The sequence below is a fragment of the Panthera pardus genome, unplaced genomic scaffold (genome assembly GCF_024362965.1).
Source record: "Panthera pardus isolate Hobbes unplaced genomic scaffold, ASM2436296v1 HiC_scaffold_15, whole genome shotgun sequence".
Lineage (NCBI taxonomy): Eukaryota > Metazoa > Chordata > Mammalia > Carnivora > Felidae > Panthera > Panthera pardus.
Window position 1 is genome coordinate 59,840,854 of NW_026526710.1, and position 23,257 is coordinate 59,864,110.

The following is a 23,257-nucleotide window of genomic DNA, read 5'->3' on the forward strand; positions in this document are numbered from 1 at the left end:
TGTCTGACTGTTGGTTTCAGCTCAGGTCATGATCTCACAGTTTCGTGAGTTCAAGCCCCACATCAGGTTCTATGCTGGCAGCACAGAGCCTGCTTGGGATTCTCTCCCTCTCTGTCTCTCTGCCTCTCCCCCACTCATGCTGTCTCTCTTTCTCTCAAAATAAATAAATGAACTTAAAAATTTGAAAAGGAAGGAAGGAAGGAAGGAAGGAAGGAAGGAAGGAAGGAAGGAAGAAAGAAAGGCACAGGAAACCCTTCTATCTACCCAAGATGCAGAATCGGAGGGACTTAGAGACCATAAAGGAACTCAGGACCAAAAGAAGTGTCATGCCTTGGGAATCCCACCTCGGAGCTTCTGTGGCCTTCCCCCTCCACACCCTCCAGATTTCCTTTGTGACCAGAATCCTTTAAGTGAGCACATATATGGAGACCTCCCACCCAGCATGGTTCTAAATGAATCGCTGAGCCAGTGTGCAAAATGTTCCAGACAATATCATTGCAACATGGCACATTATCTATTGCATGTGCGCCCACAAATGTGGGCTGTTTCCATGCTAAACTCACCCCCACTGCTCACTATTTCTGTGTCTTTATGCTCAGAGTTTCAACTTGTATAGCTTGCCTTCAGTTAGGGTGATAATTGTCACTGCCCTTTCTCAATTATTGTACTAATTCTTGCCCATCTTTATGCTGTACAGTGCTGGCATTTTTACCAAAGTCTGGCAAAGTTCCTTCTTTATTGTAGAGGCTCAATAGTTTTTGTAGTTTTTTTTTTTTTTTTTGAATGAACAAATGGGTAAATGAATAAATACATGAATATTCCCAGCACATATCAATCCAGTGGTATTTATAACTTGCTAGACTGACTTCAGTTTACAAATTAAACAAGCCATGAAATTTGAATTTAGTAAAAGAATTTTTAGAGGTCTCTATGCCAACTAATAACTATCTTGACTGTGGTTTAACAAGTTGTTAGGATGCCATGGTTTAAAGCTGTAATATACCTGCTTCTTCAGGAACTGACACCAGTCACCCAGCATGGTTTTGTGCCTTTGCCTGGCCATCTCTGCTCTCCTGGTTAAACTAACAGCTTTCCTGTCTTCTTGTGCTGATGAACTGTCCACTCCTAGTCCTTGCTGTTATTTCCTCTTCTCTCTCCCAACCTCCCATTTTCTTTCCCATGTCCAAAGCTTCTTTACTGGTCTGAGATCTGAGTATCAGTAGGAGATTTTTGTATTGGGAATAAAATCCTTCAAAAAGTGTATCAGGGGCACCTAGGTGGCTCAGTCAGTTGAGCGTCCCACTCTTGATTTTGACCCAAGTCATGATCCCAGGGTCGTGAGATCCAGCTGTGTGTCAGTCTCTGTGTGGAGCATGGAGCCTGCTTAAGATTCTCTCTTGGTCTCCCTCTGCCCATCTCCTCCTGCTCATGCGTGTGCACATGCACTCTCTCTCTCTCAAAAAATATAAATGAATATTGAATACCCAGCCCATGAAGCCTGGAAGAAAAAGTGAACCTTCAGTGCAGGTGTAGAAAAATCCACACTTGCAGAACACATACGTTAGGTGGGGACTTAGCTTCTGGAAAACATTTTATAACTTTCTAAAAGCCCTCACCTCCAGCTGTCCAAATGAACAAAGCAAGATTTTATTTACAAAAATATGATTTAAACATGGCTTTGGCTGTCTTCATGACCTACTTATCAGTGTCTCTTTCCCCCATAGTGTCTTGAAAGGAATGTCTAATGAAGAATTTGCCCAATAAAGGTTGAGGAAGGGATAAAGAAACAGAGGGAGGCCAAGCAGGAATTGTATACAGTAGAGCACACTGGTTAACTATTCTGTATCAAAGCTTCAATTTCCACCCTTGATTTTAAAATATCTTCTGTTGGCAATCTGCTCAGAAACCCCCTGGGAGCAGCTTCTTTTGCTCTAATCCAAGCTGTGGTAGAGAACAAGCCACCTCTTCTCCATGGTTGGGTGTTGTGTGTCTACATGAAGTCTTCTTCATGACCCTCTTCTACCTTCAGGTGAAATCCAGACTCCTGGCACCATTCCCAGCCTGACCCAGGCCCGTCTCTTTTATTATACTTTCCCCGCCCACCCTAGACACTACACTGTAGCCACGTGAGAACTCTTGCCCTTCCCCAAACACGCCATTCAATCTTATGCTTTGAGCCTTTGCACCTGCTGCTCTTCCTTCCTGGGATTCTTTTCATCCCCTTTCAGCCAATACTTCCAAACTATTAAAGACCCAAATCAAATGTTAACCTCCTCAGTGAAGTCCCTTCTGACCCAGCAGGGAAGTCACTCATTCCCCTGCTTAGTCATGGCTCTTACACCTGATCCTATTGTTCTTATCACAAAATGTTAAAAATTAATATTTACATGTTTGCCTCCAGCTCTCTGAGAATGGAGATTGTCTTTGTCTCCTCACATTGAACCTTGGTGGGGAGGGATGGAGGGATAGCTACTCTTATTAATTCTATTATTGATGAGAAAACCAAAGCACAGAAAAAGTTAACTAAGTTGCCCAGTTTCCGACAACCAGTAGCTTGTAGAACTATGATTTGAACACAGGAAATATGGGCTCATAGCTCGCCCTTTTTTACCATAAAAATGATCATGCTGATTACCTTGTTACTTTTACTATGGTGTCTATATTAATGTAAATTATTATTATTAATCAACCTGATCAATTATTTACATTTGTATATGAACTATACAAGTAATACATTCCATCTTAAACTATCGTTCTAGAATATATGCTAGTTAAAATATCCCCAATAAATCTCTAGTATGGCCCCAGGTACAATAGAAGATAATATAGGTGGTCTTTTCAGCTCAGGGGAGATTGTTATTTTTATTTAAATTTCTTGTTCCTGTATCTTGGTGTTTTTTTTAACTAACTATTTGACTACCCAAAGACTGGACTGTTTTTTTATATTTTAAGGGTCCCCCAAAGGATCTGGAGTTGCTGTGCTCACAGTAGGCACTGAAACTTCTGCTGAACTAATTAACACAGGAACAAAACTGCTTCCTTTCTGCCAGCCACCACCAACATATTGAGAATGTGTCATTGGGTGCAATACTTGAGTTGATAAGCTTTCTCACTGGGATCCCAGCTTTAAGAGAGAGAGTTGGGAGTTAGTTGGGGTGGTGGAAATGGAGCAATGACTTGACCAGCGACATCTTCTCCAAATCGCTAGTCATTCGCTCAGGTGTCTAGTAGCCTCCTTCCTAATCACCTTGTACATGTCCCACGTTTTCTGTTCTTGTTCCTGGCTGGCTTGTTGGGAGCACATTCTCAGTGTCAGCCACTGTACTAAGCATCTTACACATGTTATCTCATTTAATCCCCATGATAGCCCTCTGAGGTAGGTGGTTCATTAAACTATTTTTTTAATAAGGTAATTGAAACTTTGAGAGGTTAAGTAACTGGAACAAGGTCAAATACCTAGTTAAGCAACAAAGCTGGGATTTAAACCAAGGGTCTTCTGACTCCAAGGTCACAGCCTTATTCATTAGCTTAAAACTCTTTTCCTTGAAAGTAATATATTGCACGATTACTGGCTTTTACATTTGGATTCTGATTCCCTCTTATATAGAATGTTTCTGCCTCCATGTCTTTATTTTACTTTCCTAATTCAGCATCTCCCCCTTTTTAAATAAAAGCTAAAAAAGTCCACAGATGTTTTTGGTTCTGAACTAGCATGTGCATCCTCACCTTCCTGATTCCATGACCCTGGATAATGTGAGGCAGCTTCTTCAGAAATGCAGGTTCCTTATTATTTTATTTGATTTTTTAATAGCATCCTGCAGTTTTCAGTCTTTGCAACTCCCATTTCTTGGCCCTCCAAATGAAATGCACAATGCAGAAGCCCTTATTCTTTATCTCCATCTAAACACTAGTCCTCAGTAACTTGATTGACTGCCTGTGAGTCTTTGAATCAAAAGCAGTAGTCTCTTAGCCAGTTCCAAACCTCACCAATGACTAACTTTCCTTCTCTGATCTCAAGCCCCACCCAGGGCTCTTCATCCCCATTGTCCACTTCTGTAAATTTCCCCCCACTCTTCTTTGGATGACCAAGAGACCTCCTCGGATACACTATTAAAATACCCCTGATTTTTTTTTAATGTTTATTTATTTTTGAGAGACAGAGAGAGACAGAGCACAAGTGAGGGAGGGGCAGAGAGAGAGGGAGACACAGAATCCAAAGTATGCTCCAGGCTCTGAGCTGTCAGCACAGCCCCGACGCAGGGCTCGAACTCACGAGCCATGAGGTCATGACTTGAGCCGAAGTCGGATGCTCAACCGACAGAGCCACCCAGGCGCCCCCAAATACCCCTCTTTGATTTTAAATCATATTATCAGTCTTGCTGCATGTAATGGCATGTCCATTAGCTCTGTATATGCACCACACACTGGTGCCAACACAGGCATTACCCAAACCAGACATATTCTGAGCCACTTTGGAGTCTGGCAACAGTGAAATTTCCTTAGAGGATGGTTGAAAAAAGTACAGTGCATCCCATCTCTTAAACAGAGGCTTGCATAATCAACCAAGTAGAAAGAAATGTTGAGGTGCATTTAACCTCATTAGTTTCAGTAGGACTGACTCTCTCCAATCCATCAGAATTGAGCTACATTAGTGAAACTCAACTATTTCCAAATCTCATTTACATAATGGATGAGATGTGAAATGAGCCCAATGCGAGGGGAGCCGCCCGGAGGCACTAAAGTTTATCACAATATGTAAGAATCCTTTTAGATCATTGCATTAAATTTCCACTAACAAGGTAACAAATTAATTGTCTGTATTACTGTACTAGCCCAAAGTCTATTGAGTGCAGAGTATCAGTGAGGAAGCAGTTGAAGTTTCAAGGACTGTGGGCGGGAGGGATGTTTATAGGGATGTGATGAATGCTACCTTAGCTCTCTCTTCTGCCCCTTTAAGAAATCCTCAGCACCTCTGTAATCTGATGGCAGACTTTGGCTTTATTAGTGAGGTAAGCGAGGATGAGTAAATCAACTGTATCAGACAAGCCTCAGGACATCTAGAAATTGATCATTCTGCCGAAATAAGCACTCTGTGTTTATTAGCTGGGAGTTCATCACTATCACTTCTCCTCATCCAATTCCTAAGAGATTTCAAAGCCATCATCATGGTATTAGCTCGTCTGACTGAACTACTAGAGATAAAGATTAGGAGATCTATCTAATGATGGGTCTGAGTTTCTGTGATTTTTTTCTTCTATTGCAAAGAAGAGAGCTTTTCCAGCACACATTTTGTGTCCATATGCGTATGCCTGCACACAATCTCAGTGCATTTGCATTCTATAGGATGGATTTAAATAGTGGAACAAGTAGGTGGTTTGAGGAAGACACCCAATTGTCTTGAAACAATACAACTTTGCCATACATAAAGCGATCACTACTTAAAAAGGGATATATGCGAAACTGACTTCTCTAGCTGACACAGTGTGTCTATACAGTGGGTGATATTGCATTGAGGAGAATAATTTGATTCTATAACTACATTATAATCCTAACATCCACACATGGTCAGACTCCTACAGATATGTCCGTGAGAAACGAGTACATATTGGACTGATCTTTCACAAACCAGTAACTATGCATTTATCTATTTATACATATATTTATAGACACACATGCACTTAAGCTCCTGATATCAAGCTCTTTTCTCAGTGTGGCTTCTAAATAAGCAGTAATCAAAATGCAAATAAGGTGACCCAGTTAGCATCGAGATCTGTATTACCATGCAGATGTGCTCTGCGACTCTGCACTATTACGGTAAAAAGGAAGACACTACAAAAGATGCTTAGATTAACCAGCCTTGACTACTAAGCCCTTGCTATTAGGGAGAATCTAGGGAAGACACTCCCAGGGTTGATGGTCTTATAGCTTGGATCAAATCTCTGGTTTTTGGCGTGATCTGTTTTTAAGCTGCCCTGTGAGTGCAGAATAACAGGCATGCACCAGAAGAGCAAGAAGATGGCTTCTGGAAAGTCTCAGAATGGAACTCTGGCAGCTCAATGCCAACATGCCAGCCTGAGACAGGTCAAGAATAAGGCCAGGCTCAGAGTCACGGCTTTGCCATTCTCTCTGTGCAACACTAGACAAAGGCAAATCTCATTGCTGTCTGGGATGAGTTGCCCTGGAAGAACCAGACTAACTCGGAACTGCCTTGGTTTTACTGTACTGCAGCTTCATTTTGTTTATCTGTTGATGAAACCTGAGGCATGCTTATGTACATTACAGTAGCAAATTCTTAAACTACCTGATCTCCAAGGATGTAACAAGAGCATACTTGGTGCATCAGAGCATTAAGTTGGTTTTAATTACATGTATGCATTGTTTTTTCCCTAGTTAATACATCTTGAAAGTCCCTTTGTTATATTTGTCAGAGAACAGCTACTACTCTATTGTCTCTGCATTTTTTAAAGCATGGGAACAGTCACATCAGCATTCTGTTTGCTTCTGTCTGTCTGCCTTTTGTCCTTCTATGGTGTGCGCACGTGTGTGTGTGTGTGTGTGTGTGTGTGTAGGAATCAACTTAGGCAGGTAAGGCTCTAACCTGAGCTTATAAGTACCTATGAAGCTGTTTACAAAATGTGTTCTCTCTGTGTATGTTTGTGTATATATGTACTTTTTTCCCCCTAAGAAGAGGTTTTGGTGTCTGAGATAAATGCAGGAAGATTAAAAACCTCTTTCTCAGTATATCTCCTCTTTGCAATTTTGGTATCTGATATATTTCCATTCTGGATGATGTCATTGGGTGCTTCTAGAAAACACCTTTCATCTGGCATGAACTTTTCACATATAGGATCAGGAGAGACTGACTTATGCAGCATTAGAATTTACTGCATAAAGGCTCTGTGAAGTTATAAATCTCTGTGAGGTTCCAGTGGACAAAATATCATCCTCTCAGCCCATTTCTACACCCTTGAATTAAGAGAAGCAAGAACGAATCCAATTGTTTAGCAGTTTCTCTGAATCTGGAAAGCTTAGAAGCAGAATAGTGGAGCTAGAAGAGATTCCGGCCAGGAGGAAAACAAAGTTCAGTGAGATTCCAAGTCTTGTTCAAGTTCATGCAGCGAGTGTGGGGTAGATCCTGCAATAGTTCAGGGTCTCAGAACTTTTGTCTCTTAACTTTTATATCAACAAATTATTTGTTCCTGATATAATTTATTGACTGTATTTATTGAACAGTTTCTTTGTATCAGATGTATACTAGGAAAATACAAGAAAAGAATGTAAAGTCTCTGCTTCCTAAAGAATTTAAATCTTACAAGGACACACATAACTTGAACATATGAAATAAGTTTATAATGAGCAAATTAGTGCTAAGACAGTATAGTGCTTAGAAATAATGATAATAGTTAATACAGGTGAGTGCTTATACAGCTAGGCTCCTTAGTAAGGTCTTTTATATGTGTGTTAGTTTCTATCACTACTGTACCAAATTTCCACAAACTTAGTGGCTTAAACAACACAAATATATTACTTTACACTTGGAGCTCGGAAGTGCAAAATGGGCCTCACTGGACTAAAGTCAAAGTATCAACAGGGCTGCATTCCTTTCTGGAAACTGTAGGGTAGAGTCCATTTCCTTGCTTTTTCCAGCTTCTAGAGACCATGTGGATTCCTTAATATATAACCTTCCTCCTCCATCTTCAAGGCCACCAATGTAACGTCTCCAGTGCTTCCAACACCACATCTTTTTCTGGAACTCTTCTCTTCCACCTCCCTCTTCCACTTTAAAGGACTTTTTATTATTATTATTATTATTATTATTATTATTATTATTATTACATTTTGACCATTTGGTAATCAAGGATACTCTCCCTCTGTTAGGGCAGCTGATTGGCAACATTAATTCCATCTTCAACTTCAATTCTCCTTTGCCATGTTGCATAACACATTCACAGGTTCTAAGAATTTGGATATGGACATCTTTGGGGAGTTGAGGTACTATTTTGGGTCTACCACAATGTGTAATCTCATTCAATCCTCAGAAGAGCTTCATTTAACAGATGAGAAAACTGAGCCACAGAGAGTTGATATAAGTTCCCCTGAATCACACAGCTAGCGAAGCAGGTAGTCTTATTTGCACAAAACATATCCTTCATGTCAACTCTGTACTACACAGAAGTAGGAGATTTAGAAAAGAAGGCTATGTGTGGACTGAAGCTTTGGGACTAGAAGGATAGAGGTGTTTTTTCTCTGTTCATTCATCCATCCTACACTGTTGAGTATCTAGTATCTATCAAGCTAAATGCTGGAGAATTAAAACAAAGATATGGTTCCTGACCTCTAGGCAATGTTGCAATTGCCTACAAGATTGTCAGAAAAATGAACAAATAATGATACGAGAAGCCAGAAGTCTGTCCAGCATGATAAGACATAGAGGAGAGAGGCACCAACTCTACCCAACAACGAGCTGTGGGTTTCATTTTTCCCAACTGCCTTTCCAAACATATCTCCAAGTATTTGGTTTTTATGACACATCCCCAACCATTCTTATATCGGCTTATTATTCCTGCTTCCACTCTTGTCATTTCCCAGCCCTGGCAGAGCCTCCCTCCACTTCAAATGATGGATTCTGACCCTCAACGCTTGGGTTGTTGTACCTGTGTCTGTCTTCCTGAGTGGATGAGTGTTCATGTTCCCCGTGCTTAATGGTGCCTGGCCCACACAGGTCCTTAATGAATATTGAATAAATAAATGGATGAACACAAGACCACCTCAGATCCCGCCAAGATCTCACCTTCCTCCTAATTCCTGAGGGACTCATTTGGTTTCCTGTCTTGTTTGGTTTTCAGTTTCATAAGTCTTTCTGTCCTATGTCACTCTCCACTTCTAAACTTTCTCTGCAAATACAGGGTTTACATCTTCCAAGTTGTGCTAGTAGGCACTCAAATAATTGTGAATTTTAAAACTATTAAGTCTAGACTCACTGAATAGCATTCCATTTAAGAGTGACCTTGCCTGAATTTCACCTCACAAGGTCCTAGAACAATGTAAAACTCATTTGACATAAAACACAAGTTGATAGAGTAACTATGACTGAACAGGCTGTTCACTGTTCAGTGCACTGGCTCAAGGGGAGGGGAGGGCTGAAATCCAGCCCATGCTTCTGCCTCCAAACCTTAAGCAATGAAGATGCATGTGTGCACAGGAAGCCATGTCTGTTTCTAATGTTCACAGTGGTGCCCTCTCTTTGCTGAGATTTGGGTCGTTAGAACTCTATCCCAAAGATACTGTATGAGTGAGTAGTAGAGGCACTGCCTTTTGATGATTAAAACAAAACAAAACAAAACACCTTAAGATCTTTCTGTGTCCTTATAAAAAGTAACAATTACCCTTATGCTATGCCAAGGTTATTAGAATGTAATTCTTAGAAAACAGGGATTTCAACTGTTTTGACCAGTGCTGTGTCTCTGGTATGGTAAACACGCAATAAATACTTGCTGAATTAATGAATATGATAATGCAAATATGAAAATAACATTTTTATTGACTTTGGCACAGAAAAATATTTCCCCCAATACTAAAGGTATCATGTAGTGGTTTTTCTTTAATTTTGTTTCTTATTTTTATTTATTTATGAGAGACAGTGAGAAAGAGCCCTCGTGCATGAGGGGGGAATAGGCAGAAAGAGAGGGAGACAGAGGATCCAAAGCAGACTTTATGCTGTCAGCTCAGAGACCAATGTAGGGCTTGAACTCACTGTGAGGTCATGATCTGAGCCAAAGTTGGACACTTAACCGACTGAGCCACCCAGGTGCTCCAGGTATTAAGTAGTGTTTGGTTCATTTTCTTCTGTAACATATATCCCTCTTTGCACCATGAGTAAAGTCCATTTGTAAGCAAGAAAAAAGAGCAATGGAACAATCCAACAACCAGTTATGAGAATGGGAATTATTATCAAGTTTTCAAGAGTTTTGTCTTATGAAAAATGCGTTATTTACTGGTTTACGCAAAAGGGAAAGAAAAGAACATTGAACTGAGTCAAGAGGCAAGATTTTCCACTTCTGCACACATGCCATGTGTGCATGCCTGCACACGTGATATGTGCATTTGGGCAAATCATCTGGTCCTCTGTGGCTCAGTTTCCATATTTGTGTGTTTGGAGTTTTACCACCTGCCTTTTGTCATCTGCAGAGATGCTTCAGGGGGCAACTAGCATTATCTATGGCAAAGCTCTTTGTAAGAAGAAAAGCCGATGACTGCTCAATATCATATACCTCCCACTGCATGCCAAGAGCTGCATTCTGCAGCATGAAGGGGGCCAGGGAGGTGACTGAAGAATCCAACCACCATCTCAGTGGTGTCAGGCTTTCCTGCTCTTCCAGGCTAAGCTTTGTCACCAAGAAACATCTGCATCTGCAAATCAGATAATTAAAAAAATGAATGAAGGTGTTCAACAAGACCATATTAATCACATAGCATTTTCTAGATCTGCTCTCTGCAGTGGATGTTACAAAGTGAATTACATATAATCCCTAGGTGATAATTCCATGAGCCCCTTTATTTTAAAGAAATTGTGAGACGAGAACCTTTCTAGAAGTCAGAATCTAGTTCTTAACACTTCTTACTGGCTGTGTGATTTTAGGGAAGTGACACAACCTCTCTAAACCTCCATTTTCTCATCTAAAAAAGGGGACTGTACTGTACTGTACTAAGATTTATGTTTGTTTGTTTGTTTGTTTGTTTTCCCCAAAAGAAAATAAGATAAAGTAGCTTTATAAACCTAGAGCAACATACAAATTACTCTAAGGTGAAGCTGGTTTTTATTATCCAAGGTCACAGAGCTCATTAAAGGGATCCTGGGAAAGTCAGCCACCATAGACCCTGCTTTTCGTCCATGACCCCAGTGACCTTGAACAACCTGGGGAAGAGGTAATTGAACAGCAACTACTACTTTGGAGGAAACAGAATCAAAATATTGAAGCTATTGACTCACCCTTAAGGCAGTAAACAGTGCTTTGGTCTCTGACCTTTTCGCATCCTGGGGCAGTCAATAACCTGGCCGCTAGATGCAGCGCCTGCCACTGATTCTGATTCGGGAGTACTTTAACCTTGAACTAAGCTCCAAGTAACCAAGGCAACAGGAAGTCAGCTTCTGCATCGGAGGAGTGGGAATCCATAAATCAAGTCCCTAATGCAAACACGGTGTGCAGGTAGAGGTTTGAGGGGATAAGTAGTCTATGAGAAATTACCTTTGAAAATGAGTGACTGTCCCTCGATACACTACAGCACAGTTTCAAAGACTTTTTAAAAAATGTATCAATAGAGGTCAACAGGTTATTAGCAGAATGTTTTCCTATAGGTTTAACTTTTTAAAAAAATTTCCTCTTGGCTCTGTCTTTTAATTATGAACAGATGTTGGATCCACAGTTATTTGCATTGTTACTTCCTCCTTTAAAAACGTACTGGCCTCCAAATGTGCGAGCCTCAGTACAGTGTGTTCCGTGTTGGAGTTTAGGGAGGTTCTGAACACACATCCACCACATGTGCTCTCTATACAGTCTGCTGTCCAGGATTGAAAAGCAATCCCTCCCCAGATCAAAGCCATGCTCACCTTCACTCAGGTCCCAGGGTAAGTCACAGTGACATGTCTCAATGGCTCAGTCAGCACAGTGCAAATATCTGGGTTTCCTTAATGGTGAACCTCCAGCTTCAGACATCTCCCTCCCATGGAGAGAAGGAAGCCAGCCCATGCTGAAAAGAAGCTTTCCAAATGTCCCGGCACTCTGCCCTCACCCCATATCTCTGAGAACTTTGTTCTGAACTATTTAACACCTGTCTGGACATTTAGGCACCTCTCCATGGGGCATCAGCTGCCACCTGGAATGAAGGGAAACAAAGACGTGGGGTGGCCCGCCTGCCCAATGCTCTCTCCCATGAGGGGTCACCCATTCCAGTCCCCGAAGCCCTGTGCTCTCAGGCAGGTTTTGTGGATTACAAATGCTGCTAGATTAGTCTTTGTTGAAAGCTTATCTAATATACTTGCTCATGTATGCTATTTCTGGGATTGTTTCCATAATCCTCTCAAAACCCAAAAATGTCTGAGAAAACGTCATGGCTCTTTTTTCTTTTTCTTTCTTTTTTTTTTTTTTTTTCCTAATTGGTTTTCAAATTCATTGGATGGCAACTAACAAACAGTACTATAATCTAGAAAATCCTAAATTATCTAGGGTTTTCAAGACAGCTAAATAGTGACAATTTGAATTATAGAGTTTCTAAGTGTCATTTTATTACTTTTAACATAAACACTTGAGTAGCAAAGTATGCCCAATAGAGGTATGATCGAATGAACTTTAATGAAATGATGTGGACTGAGACTAATTTGGATTGTGAACATTTGCATGAAAATGGGTACAACGAAAATGACTTGAAATCAGTTTGTTCCCAAGTGATAGTTAGTTAAATATCCACTTGCTAATCCTGTTTATGGCTTGTTCCCTGAGCATGTCATAATTTGAGCAAAGAATTACCTGCCCACCCTGTGTCCACAGGTACAAAGACGACATATCAGTGGGTTTTTCCAAAGGACCTGTTAACCAACAGACCTCTGATGGCTCAGCATTCCAGGGGCGTGCTACGGAAAGGCACACCTGCATCTGTTGAACGGGAGCATGACAGTGGTGGTAGAGAGCACCGAAATGGGGGATCCCCATCAGACCCGGTGTGCTGTCCCCAGTTCAGATTGTTAGCTGCCAGTTGGTCAAGCATATCATTCTACCCCAAAGCCCATGCTCTGGTAGACTTCTAGATTTTCGCCCAAAGTCTTTTTATTTTCTCAAAGGAAAAAGAATTTAAGTTGTGTGTGGTTTAGCGGCCATTAAACATCTGACTTTGGCTCAGGTTGTGATTTCACTGTTTGTGATTTTGAGCCCCACGTTGGGCTCTGTGCTGACAGCTCAGAGTCCGGAGCCTGCTTTTCAGATCCTGTGTCTCCCTCTCTCTCTGCCCCTCCCCTGCTCATGCTCTGTCTCTCTCAAAAATAAACCTTAAAAATTGTTTTTAAATATTAAAAAAAAGATGTTTGTGGTTTAAAAAACATTAACAATAAAGAAGGCTAGGGAGTAAAAGTAAAAACTCCTTCTTCTTCCTCACCAATCTTGCCTGTGCCCTCCTTCCTGAGAATAACCACTGTTAATTGTTTGCATATATCCCCTTGTGGGTGACTCTGTATGTATTTTACCTGGGTTATATGTGTGTGTCTAACCTATCCCTGACACGCCTGCATTTCTCTCGGATGGGCATACTATACACGTTTGCTGCCCTTCCTGATTTCTTGATGGTCATGCCTTGCAATCTTCCTGTCATAGGATTTGATGTCTGTCTACCTCCACTGTCAAAATGCTATGAAATATAAAATCCAAGGAAGCATAAATGGTATTGTTATTTGCAGCACAAGAGGGGGAGTTTCAGAGGGCAGGATGGAGAATAGGAGGACGGTAGTAGTAGGGTAAATGAAAATGTCGTCATGACTTTCTTCCTCAGATGGTTACAGGTGGGTGCTTTTTCCAGGTGTAATACTAGGGCCTGTGCACCCTCAGTGTGAACTATGCTGTCGGCAGACTAGGGTGGTGTGGTGGACAGGTGTTAGAAGACGACCAGCTGGGCCAGGATGATCCATGGGTCCAGGATTTAGCAAGTGGCTGCTTGCAAAATCCCAGCTCTGACATTAGGGCTGTGTGGGTTTATTCAGTTTTCTCTTAAGCACTCAGAAATGTGTTTTCCTCACCTGCCAAATTAAGCAAATAGTAACTTCCGTGCTACACACTTCACTGGGCTGCCATCAGGCCTACCTGAGCTGGCCTTACTGTGGTGGTGACAGAATGTTTCTCTGGGAGAGGGACTGAACAACTCAAGCTGTTTGGGTTGGAACCAAAGGGTCAAGAACTTTTGTGATAAAGCCTCATTTGTTGCTGGTGCTGTGGGTGGCAGGTAGCCTAGAAATGAAGAAACTCTGTGTAGATGACCATTGGATCAGATACCCGTAGCCTCTGGACTTAGGCTTGGATGAGTTGGAGAGTCACCTTTCTGCAGCCAGCGCTGTTGAAGGTGCCCAGAGATCCTTGGTCAAGTCAGAGAAGAGAGCAGATTTGCCAGCTGATTTCAGTTGCCCTGAGGAAGCAGCAGGCTACAGTACTGGCCGTAGTAATTATAGGAATAATAAATAGTAGCAGGAAGCACTTCTATGTCATGGACTGTGTGCCAGGCACTGTGGTAAGCACTCTACATTAATTGACTCAGGGATGCTCTCAACCATCCCTGTGAGGTTATACTGTTCTGCCCCATTGTACAGGTAAGGAAGCTTAAACTTAGAGAGGTTAAGTAACTCGCTTGTGATCGCACAGCTAATAAATAAGAGAGCCTGGATTCGATCCCAGGAAGCAAGGTTCCAGAATAGCTCTTACAGTTTGTTATAGAGTAAATGTCCAGGCCCTTTTACAAAGGCACCTCACAGGGGTTCTTTTCAGCATCACAAAGACATGAATTATGATGCTTATTGGGACCAGAGACCCCGAAAAGCCCCCAAATCAACTTTCACTCAGCCTGGTGACTGTCGTCACACACCAGACCCCATAGGGCATCTTCTGCTGTAGCAGACTGACCTCTCATCTGAATCAACTTCCTTCCCACCCATAACTTAGCATATGCTCTTCTCGGCACTGAGAACGCCATTCCCTCTTCCTTGTGCTTTAGCATGAGCTCTGGAACTTCTCCCCACACTAATCCCTAACCCCTTAGCACTCCCCAAGCACCAAAGATGAACAACGCACAAGCCTGTCTTTATGCGTTACCCAATTTTTCCTTCTCCTTTAGTCTGGCCTCCCCAGCCAGGTGCGATGAGAAGCTACGGTGGGGCCTGCTTCTCCCCTTCACACCCCGCACACAGCACAGCCTCTGTGAAGACACGCTCCTTGACCCATGGAAGACAAAGGGTACCTGCTAAATCCTACTGCTTCGTTGGACCTGTGCCCCCGCTTCCAGGCAGCCAAACTGGAATGTTGTCACCACTAATCTAAGCCACAAAACCAAAACCAGTCATGCTGCTAACATTTTTTTTTACACGTTCTAAAATTTCATTCTTGTTGGACCAGAAGGAGGTCAGATGATTTAACCATTTTCTCAACTCACTTTCAGGTTTTCTGTTGTCTGTTTTCCTGTTCCTTTCAAGTAACTGAAAGCTTTGGGGTTATTATCTTTTAGGAATGCCAAGTCCCCACCTAAAAGTGGACCAAACGGCACCACATAGTAAGAACGAGGGCTCCGCGTCCACCATGATGACCAGGAAGAAGCCAGCCGCAGTTGACAGTGTTGCAATCCCACCAACCCCAGTGTTATCTCTCCTTGCTGCTTCTGCAGCAACGTCCGATGCAGGTGAGCACTTCTCAAATGCTTTGGGTTCATCCCCGTGATGGTGGGCATGGAGAAGGAAGGCCCACTGGGCGTGTGCTGTTGCATATAGGTTCTCTGTGTAGTCAACCTCCCACAGACACTGAGAATGCTTCAGCACTGGATTTCAAGTGGGAGGAAAGGAAGGAGATGAGCTCAGGACCTGGGGGCAGAGGCCCGTGAGTGGCAACTGAATGATAGCAGTATTAATTATTTTTTATCAAGCCTTAGTAATTCCTAATCTCCACATCAAGAGCTTTACATATGTTATCTCATGTAACTCATGAAATAAGTCTGTGAAATAAATACCTATGTCCTCATTTCAGAAGAGGAAGCCAAGAGTCAAGAAACTTGCCCCCAGACACCTGAGGGCAGTCAGGATTCCAACTTCGGTCTAGTAGCCATGCTCTTCACCACTGCATTTTATTTGCTCCCTGGCTCACTGGGGTTGAGAGATGGCAACCAGAGTTTCCCCAAGGCCTTGATTCATCCTACCCCGTGATGTCATGAATTCCTCATTAGCCACCAGACTCCTCACTAGCAGTTGATAAAATATAAAATCTTTATTCAGGCATCCCAGATGCTCTGCCTTCCTCTGCTCCCCACATAATCTCCTGGCAGCACCTCCCTGTTCCAAGAAGGCAGGCCTTGGACTTGGCTTAACACCTTTTTTTGAGGACAGCCTTCCTCAACTCCCATCCCCATCTCCCCATCCCACAGAACTTCAAAGCCCGGCCTCCTCTGAATGCACACAGCACCCAGTGTCTGTACCATGCATTTGCAACCTACTCAGAGACTGCAGAACTGTCTTCCATTAACTTCTTCTCCCTCACAATGAAATTGTACATACCTCAGAGGTAGAAGCCATGATTTAGGTTCTTGCTATCTTCGTGGCACACAGAATGATGGCACATTGTGGAATTAATGCATTGGTAAATGTTAAGCATATCATAGTATTTAGAAATGCCTATTATACTTAGAATCCCAAAAGGAGACTCTTTAGTGGTATTCATTCTAAACTCATCTTCTAAGTGACCAGGTTGCTTTGAACAGAGAACTCAGCTTGTCTTCATACCTACCTCCTTCATGGAAATTATCGGTAATTAGAAAATGCACCCAGTTGAAATAGCAGTAGGAAATATTTGGAGTGACATTTCCCAAATTGAGTTCTGCAAAGTATTAGTAGTAGGTGTTTTGCGGTAAAAGCTATTTTTATAGTTAAGCGAATATAGGGAATGCTGCTTTATACCTGCTTCTCTTCCATAGGGCTTTTCAGATCCTTTAATTGATCAGTGTGTGCTCTGAGGTTCCAGGAGGGAGAGACACCAAATTTCACAATCTTGTCTGACCACAAAACCGAGTTTTCTGGCAAGAGCTCTTAATATCTCTTGGAAGAGCTGTTCTCCTCAGCCGTTTGAGAAATATCGCTTGGAAGGAATGGGATAGTCTCTTAAGTGTGATCATGAATCTACCCACCTTTCACACGCTAGGTGTGAAGTGAAAAGTTCTTGGTGGAAATGCCAGGTAAGTGATGGCTGCAGTGAAACAGGAAGAGGTCAGAGGGAAAGTTGTAGGTGAATGAGGAAGAAGTTATCTGAGACTTGACAGATGGTGCTACCTTTGCAGGAAAGCGCCCAGGCAAAGGGAGTGATGTGGACATAGTCCAGGACACGGGAGCTGGTGTCAAGCATGGAACTCTGAGAAGGGATCACTTGGCTGGAGTGAAAGATTTGGGTTGGGGTCTGCACTATCCATGCAGATAATTACTTATGCAACCTTGTTGGCTAAGCTCTGGAGACCTCCCTTCATGGATTTAGAAATTAGCCTGTATGTTTCCGCCTTTGCTTGCCAAGCACAGATATTTCCCAGGGGCAAAAGACAGGTGGTCCGCCATTTTTCTCCCCTCAGCTCTTTCCATCCAGAGTGAGAGAATGTGTTCTTGGGACCTCCTGCTTCCACGGGCTTGCCTCCTCTGTTTGCATTCAGTTGTTTACAAATATGCCAAAAAGGCGTAGAAACCAGGTGGGTATTAAACTTTTAAACCTGCCTCTCTGGTAATCAGAGCTGAGCCAAAGCTCTCGTGTTTCAGGATGCGGGAATGGGCTGTTTATTTTTGGCAGTGCTAAAATGAGACCCTCGTGAGAATTTCACAGATTTGGTCCATTTCCGGGTCTCAGGCTGTGAGGCAGAACTTTGGAGAGAAAACCAGCCAGAGATTTCCCCAGGTGCTGGAGGCCAGACCTTCCTGAGATTCCACTCCCCACAGATAAATGGATTCCCACAAACCTGAGAGAGTTAGGGTCACACAGCCTGGGCTCATGTCCAATACCCTGTTTCACATGTGATTCACACACGATTGCTCCCGAGATTCAGAGATCTGCCTGAGGTCATGCAATTGGATTAGAACCCAAACTTCTTGATTTACTGCCTGATTTCCAGTGGAATCTCACTTCTATCACAGGCTCAACATTAGAAACGGCAGATTTCTTTCTCCCTAATTATGGGCCCCTACTTCTTTTAGGGAATAGTGAGGAAAAACTCATCATTTGATGTTTTAACTATGGGAAAGCACACAGTAGAAAGGCAGTAAATAGTATCTTGGTTTGATTTCATTTAGTTGTATGCTTCTGCATTAGTCATATATATTTGTGATGAGACAATTCATTTTTGTTTTCTTTAGAGTCCCTTTTTCATCTTTGGCCATAAGCAAGGGAATTTAGAAGTACTTCTGGCCTGTTTTCAATGGGTCATCCTTTTCACAGAATGGTTTTGAAGATCCAGACAAGGGCTGAGGGAGGAGAAGGAAAGGAGAATAAAACTAAGTGTCTTAGAAAAAAAAACTAATTTGAGAAATCCTGTATTGAGATAAAAAATATATATACTGAAAGAATTCAATTAATTAGAAATTCCTTTCCTTTTAAAATAATGAATGCTACAGGGTGCTTGGCTGGGTCAGTAAAGCATCCAACTCTTGCTTTCAACTCAGGTCCTGATCCCAAGGTAGTGGGATTGAGCCCACATCAGGCTCTGCATTGAGCATAGAGCCTGCTTGGGATATTCTCTCTCTCTCTGTCTCTCTGTCTCTCTGTCTCTCTGTCTCTCTCTCTCTCTCCCTCTGCCTCTCTCTGAAATAAAAATAATAACAATAAATACTAACCTATCTAGTACAGGCCCCTGACACATAGTAGACACTGAATAAGTAATCACTGAGTGAAATGAATCATTGTGAGACGGTAGCTGTGTACTTACATAGCACTAAACGTGGTGGGAGACATCTGAGAAAAACATGCTCCATCTTGGAAGTTAACAACCAAATGGAAAACATTGGACGGACATGTGATAGGCTGTTGGTAAATACTTGCCAAATAATTAATCAGTCTATAGTCCTAACAGTATTTTTTCAAATAGGTGATCTTTGTTAAAAAAAGGGGGGGGGGGCATTTCTCACCTTATTTTATCAACATTATAATGTGGGAGAAATGCATATGGTCAGAAGTTAAAAAACATATCTTTTCTAGCTCAAGTGTGTGTGTGTGTGGGTGGATGGGGGTGGAGGTTAAGGGGGAGGGTGTGTTTTGTTTAAGGCAATTTTTAGCTTCTCGGAGTCTGGGAAGCATGCTGATTATGAAGTTATTGATTTGGAGGAAGAGGCAGAAGACGAGCTGCGGGAGAGGGAGGCCAGACTGAGAACATGTCAGTTTGTGAGCTACCGGGAAGGAGGGATGGCCGTGGCTGCCACCGGTGCTCTGGCAGGTCAGCCTTCGTGATCAAACTGCTCAATAGCTATCGATCAGCCACAGTCCCCTGCCACAGTGAAGGGTCTGATTCAAGGGAGCACTGCGTCATTATTGTGAGTAATTAGGGCTAATGCAGTAAAGGCTTCAATAAAGTTTGTTCAAAGTGATGCATAATTTGAAATAACTTCTATTGCGCTGTCCCAATCATGATTTAATAACCATATCAGATAATCCATACCTCAATAAGTCAGGCTAATTTTTCTGTTTTCCTACATATTGAACTAACTTCTCAGGAAGGTCATGCAACGTGTAGAAAATGTGTGATTTCACTACTGAAACACACCCCCCCACCTTTGTATTTAACATGAGACTATATTATTAAATAGATTATAAATCCTGTAGGAACTCAGTAAAACACCAATAAATTCTCTGTAGTCCTGCACCTGAAAGGCTAGTCATAATGATGGAAAAATGGGCAAGCATATCCATTGTGCCCTTCTCTCTCTTTCTCTTTCACACACACACACACACTGATTCACACTAGATATCCTCTCATCTTAAATCCCAGGAGAATAAAAAGATGTGTTGTTATCACGGTTGTTAGCATCAAATCTTAACTGTTCAAGGTGTGGTTGGGCTAGAGCTAACAGAAGAAAGCAGAGGAGCAAAGCTCCTGGTTTGTATCTGTTTCCTATCAAGGCTAATCCATTATTCTCTAAAACTGTGTGATCTTTGTTTAAAAGTACCAAAACCTAGGGGCACCTGGGTGGCTCAGTCAGTTAAGCATCCAACTTCATGGGTTCCAGCCCTGCATTGGGCTCTGTGCTGACAGCTCAGAGCCTGGAACCTGCTTCAGGTTCTGTGTCTCCCTCTCTCTCTGCCCCTCCCCCACTCATGCTCTGTCTGTCTCTGTCTCTGAAAAATGAATAAGCCTTTAAAAATTAAGAAAAAAAAAACCTACCAAACCTAAGCAGAAATATCAGGTGGGAGGACGGGTAAAATAGGTGAGTGGGATTAAAGAGGAGTACGATTGCCATGATGAGCACCAGATGCTGTATGGAAGTGTTGAATCACTATATTGTACACTTGAAACTAATATTACACTGTTATGTAACTGGAATTTAAATAAAAACTTTAATAATAATTACAAAATTAAAAAAATAAACAAACTACCTGTAAAAGACAAAAAAATAAATAAATTTCACAAGTGTATTAAATGCTTAGACATTTTGCTTCTGAAGGCAAAGACTGATATTAGGCAAGCCGTTTAACCAACTATCAGCCCCATCAGAACTGACAGATACCTGTAATCAAGATGCAAAACCTTAAGACTGAAAAGTTACCTTCATAGGGGCAACTGGGTGTCTCAGTCGGCTACGCATCTGACTCTTGATTTTGGCTCAGGTCATGATCTGGCAGTTCTTGAGACTGAGCCCCACGTTGAGCTCTGTGCTGGTAGTGTGGAGCCTGTTTGGGATTCTCTCTCTCTCCCTCTGTCTCTGCCCCTATCCTGCTCACACTCCCTCTTTCTCTCTCTCTCAAAATAAATAAATAAATAGATCTTAAAAAAAAAAAAAGAAAAGTTACATTCACAAATAAAAGAATACATTCTTAATTCTAATGGAATTAGAAAGAAATCCAGTATTCTAGTGGCTAGAGCAAAATAATCATGAAAATTGCTTCTGACCACCAAATTCTAGCATTTCTGACTTTGCAGTTAACCAACTGTTATCAATAGAGAGGGTCCCAGAGTAATGAAATAATATTCAGATGCAAAAAGCAACAAATTCCTTTGCAAGAATTGTAAAATTATTTGTTTTATGTGCTTTGAACCTACATGGAATCATCCTCTGACGCTCCTAGCCAAAATACCGAATCAATTCAGCCAAAAGCCTTGTCTTTCAAACAACCAAAATAGAGCAAATAAATATGCAAGTTAATAGGATTTGGAACATCTAAGGGCTATAAGTATACAAACTGAAGAAGTCTTCAAATTGTAAAATAAATTTCTATAAGGCCAGATTAATCACTTAAAATATACAGTAGAAAAACTTCAGAAAAGATGTAGAGAAAATAAAGCTTTATTTTTAAAAATGAATTGTTCGGGGGCACCTGGGTGGTGCAGTCAGTTTAAGCGTTTGATTCCTGATCTCGGCTCAGGTCTTGATCTCGCAGTTCGTGAGTTTGAGCCCAGCATCTGGCTCTGAGCTCTCAGTGTGGAGTGTGCTTGGGATTCTGTCTCCCTCTCTCTCTGCCCCTCCCCCACTCATGCTTGTGCACGTGCTCTCTCTCTCTCTCTCTCTCTCTGTGTCAAAAATAAACATAAAAATTAATTAAATGACATTTAAACATTTAAATGTCATTAAAAAATGAATTCTTCAAATTTCCTGAAAAGTGCTGCCTATGGGCCCATGTTGAAGCAGCACAGAATGAGTCTGTTTGCCTGGAGACCTCTACTGAATGTGAGGCTCATGAAAAGCCCCCTCCCCTTGGCTCTGGGCCATGAAGAGACCCAATAGGATTGGAAGCTTCTGCGCTTCCCTGAAGATCCCATCACACCAAAGGCCTTCCGAAAAACCTCCAAAAATTATTTTTATTTTTGCCCCATAAGGAAGAAACAAGCCCTTTTCTGATTTGATACAGACCTCTAGAGCAGCTGAGCTGTCCCCATGGCCAAAGCTACAAGCGTCCTAGAGAAGCACCAAACACTCCAGAATCTGCCCCCTGCCTCTTCTGCTCCAACCACATCTCCTTAGAAATGTTAGCCAGCACCAAACTCCTTGGGAATCCTACAGTAAGAGTGTGATTTTGAAAAAACTAAAAACTCAGGTCAAAAATTCACTCAACTCTTTAATGAGGAAACCAACATGGTGATAAAGCTGATCCAGAGAAGAATTAGAGGGACAGGACATTATAGGAATGTAAGCACTGAAGAAAGAACATCAGGCGAGATGGCTCAGTTAATGTCCTAATGGGCAATAAAACCATAACCTCTGGGCTTATCTTTGCTACCAGTCAGAAATCATTTGCATATTTTTTGAGCAAAAATCTTCAACATATTTCCTGGCAGAGTCTGGGCCTGTAATCAGTAATGGGTAGCAAATACAACAAAGCTACATTTCCCTAGGTAATTAATCATGGGGGCAGGCCTGTAAAATGGTACTCTAGGAATCCAGAAAGACATGCACCTTTCCATTTGCCTTGTTTCTACGTTTGGCCCATTTTTCTTCACACCACACATGGGCCATGCACTGCTCTACTTGAATGCATATATCCTTGCTTCAGATCATCTACACTGAGATCTCAGTGCTACACTTAACAGCTGGCTGATCTTGGTCCTCAATGCTCACATCTGTAAAATGGAGGAAAGCATACTACCTAGTGTAAGAGGATTGTGGTGAGGAATAAATGAGACAGCCCTTGTGAAAATCTTAGCAGAGTGCCTGGCACATAACAAGAGTTTAGCAAATGAGCACTGTTGCCACTGCTGTGGTTGTTACTGTCATTGCCATTAAGTGATTATCTGTTTTCCATGCTGGATGTCCCCCTCTCCCTTCACCCACCCTTCAAGCCATATAGATGGCTAATTCATTACCATTCTTCAATACAAAGCATGGTGACTTCAACTCTACGAATCCTTCCCTATGCCACATTTTCTATATTCCATGACCCCCTATTATAAGCCCATTGATAATTGACTCCTGTATTTAACATGGTGTCTGTGCTCATGCCTGTGCCCCATGCTGGACTGTCCCTTCCCCTATTGTCAGATCCTACTACTCAACTTTAAAATCCCAGTACCTAGCACCCAGGTGGGCAAACAATAGATAATCATTAAATATTAGTCAAAATGAACTGACCAACAACTATTTCCTGCATAAAACCATCTGGTGCATGAAAATACATACCTCAGAATTATATTCATTCAAGTTGAGAGACAATGATTTGCCTTTATTTTCCATTAGTACCAGAAACAGCAAACCATCCAAAGAATGGTCAGCAGAAGCAGCTACCTGAAAGGGACCTCCAGGGCCTCCAGAATCTTTTGTTCAGTAATGGCAGACCAGGTCCTGGATAATCCA

General features: G+C 41.9%; 1 protein-coding gene across 1 annotated transcript in view; it reads left to right on the top strand.

Annotated features, from left to right (window-relative positions):
- The window catches only part of SETBP1 (SET binding protein 1), a 374,999-nt gene that overhangs the window by 328,955 nt on the left and 22,787 nt on the right, over positions 1-23,257 (top strand). Inside the window, 1 exon segment of the mRNA XM_053902651.1 lies at positions 15,253-15,423. Within this exon segment, the coding sequence (XP_053758626.1) occupies positions 15,253-15,423 (171 nt within the window).